The sequence below is a fragment of the Aptenodytes forsteri genome, unplaced genomic scaffold (assembly GCF_000699145.1).
Source record: "Aptenodytes forsteri isolate BGI_AS27 unplaced genomic scaffold, ASM69914v1 Scaffold7, whole genome shotgun sequence".
NCBI classification, from domain to species: domain Eukaryota; kingdom Metazoa; phylum Chordata; class Aves; order Sphenisciformes; family Spheniscidae; genus Aptenodytes; species Aptenodytes forsteri.
Window position 1 is genome coordinate 1,764,456 of NW_008795919.1, and position 1,724 is coordinate 1,766,179.

At 66.6% G+C, this 1,724-nt stretch overlaps 1 protein-coding gene across 1 annotated transcript; it reads left to right on the top strand.

Moving 5' to 3' along the window:
• The first annotated feature begins 115 nt into the window (after window positions 1–115).
• Window positions 116–1,700, top strand: LOC103903535 (interferon alpha-inducible protein 27-like protein 2A). The gene is made up of 4 exons (XM_009284751.2): window positions 116–231; window positions 622–660; window positions 1,044–1,202; window positions 1,537–1,700. Exons 1-4 carry the CDS (start codon window positions 228–230, stop codon window positions 1,629–1,631), a joined length of 297 nt encoding a protein of 98 aa, XP_009283026.1. The 5' UTR covers window positions 116–227; the 3' UTR covers window positions 1,632–1,700.
• The last annotated feature ends 24 nt before the right edge of the window (window positions 1,701–1,724 follow it).

Below are 1,724 nucleotides of genomic sequence, written 5' to 3' on the forward strand. Positions count from 1 at the left end.
GGGGGGTCTCTGCTTTTGTGGGGTGGCCGGGGACTCTTGGGGGGCAGGACAGGGTGGGAGAGGGGGTGGTTGCGGGTGCCCAGGCAGGAGAGCAAGGCCTCACTGGCCCCGCTCGCTGCCCACACTGCCGTAGGAAGAAACTCTTGTTCTTGCTCCTTGAAGGACCAGGCTCAGACCGGACCCGGCACACGTCTCACTCCAGCGGCTGCCCCCCAGGCCAGCCCACCATGGGTAAGCTCACGGGGTCAGAGGCATGGGCCCCGCAGCGGGACGGCATGGGGGACATGGGGCACTGGCCCCTGGGGGCACGGCAAACATCCCTCTGCTTTTGAGCAAAGGCACAGGGGGGCTCAGGGCTCTCGTGGCACAGGGCCACGGCCGGCCACAGGCGTCAGGGCTTCCCCGGCATTTTGGAGAAGGCGTGAGCCACTGTCCCAGTGGTGTGAGGCACCGGGATGCTCCTGGGAAGAGGCACACGCTGCTCCAGTGGGCAGGAGGGGGCCTGCGGGTGCAGGCAGGGGATGGAGAAGCCCCTTGCAGTGCTGCCCAGAGCGAGGGCAGCAGCTTGCCTTCGCTTTCAGCCCTGCCGACTGACCGCCCTCAATCTCTCCTTTGTTACAGATTTTGTCGGCCCTGCCATCGGGGTGGCCATAGGGATCGGTAAGGTGGTGGTGGGCACGGGGATGGCTGACGCCACGTGGAAATAAATCACTTTCTGGGGGCTTCACGCTGCTGCTCTGCACACACAGACCCCTCTTGGGGGGGGCCGCCCCCGCACCAAAACGCTGTCCCTCAGCCTGTCCCAAGAAGCCCATGTGCAGGACCCCCTTGATGCCCTGACTGAGGAGGTTTGGCCCTGGGACCCTGTACCACCTGCTCTGCTCCAGGCTGCCCCAGGCGAGCTGGAGCTCTGCCTCCACACCCCCCCTGTTTCGGGGCTGGGGGATGCATGTGTCTGAGGAGCAACCCGGGGCTGAGGGTTTTGCAGCCTGGGAACACGCATGTGTCTGCCGGAGCGTCACCACTGCTGCTCTCTGATGCAGGACTCACTGCTGCGATGCCGGCAGCCCTATGTGCTCTGGGCTTCACCAAAGCAGGAATTACAGCCGGATCCGTGGCTGCCAGAATGATGTCTCTAGCTGCCATGGCCAATGGCGGGAGTGTGGCTGCTGGGAGCCTGGTGGCCATAGCACAGTCGCTTGGTGAGTGCTCCCAGCGCGGTGCCACGGGGTGCCCATGGGGTCACCACAGCACATCCCATGTTTTGGCCTCCCCGGGCGGTACCAGCAGCATGGCGAGGGCCTGGGGTGGCCACGGGAGTGGGTACCCCCAGGGTGCCACCTGCTCTGGGGTGCCCAGTGCGGCCCCGCTGGCTGCGCTGGCCTGGCTGCGGGGATGCCTGATGGCAGCAGGGAGGCGAGGTCTGGGGGGGGGCTGCTCCTCCTCGGGGTGCTCCCCCAGGAAATGGGGCACAGTAGGGGCCCCATGCCGGGGCTGGGCTGGGGGGCTCGGCTGATTTCTCCTCTTCTTCCTCAGGGGCAGCAGGAGTCCCCACAGCTGTGACAGCTGCCCTGTCAGCTATCGGGGCTGTCATCGGCGCTATGATCCCCCGGATCAGAGCCCTGCTGTGATCCCCCGGATCCCCACCGGGACCCTCACTGATGTCTGCCGTGACCCCCCACCCCGGACCCCCGCTGGGACCCCCTGCATCTCTCCCGTGCCCG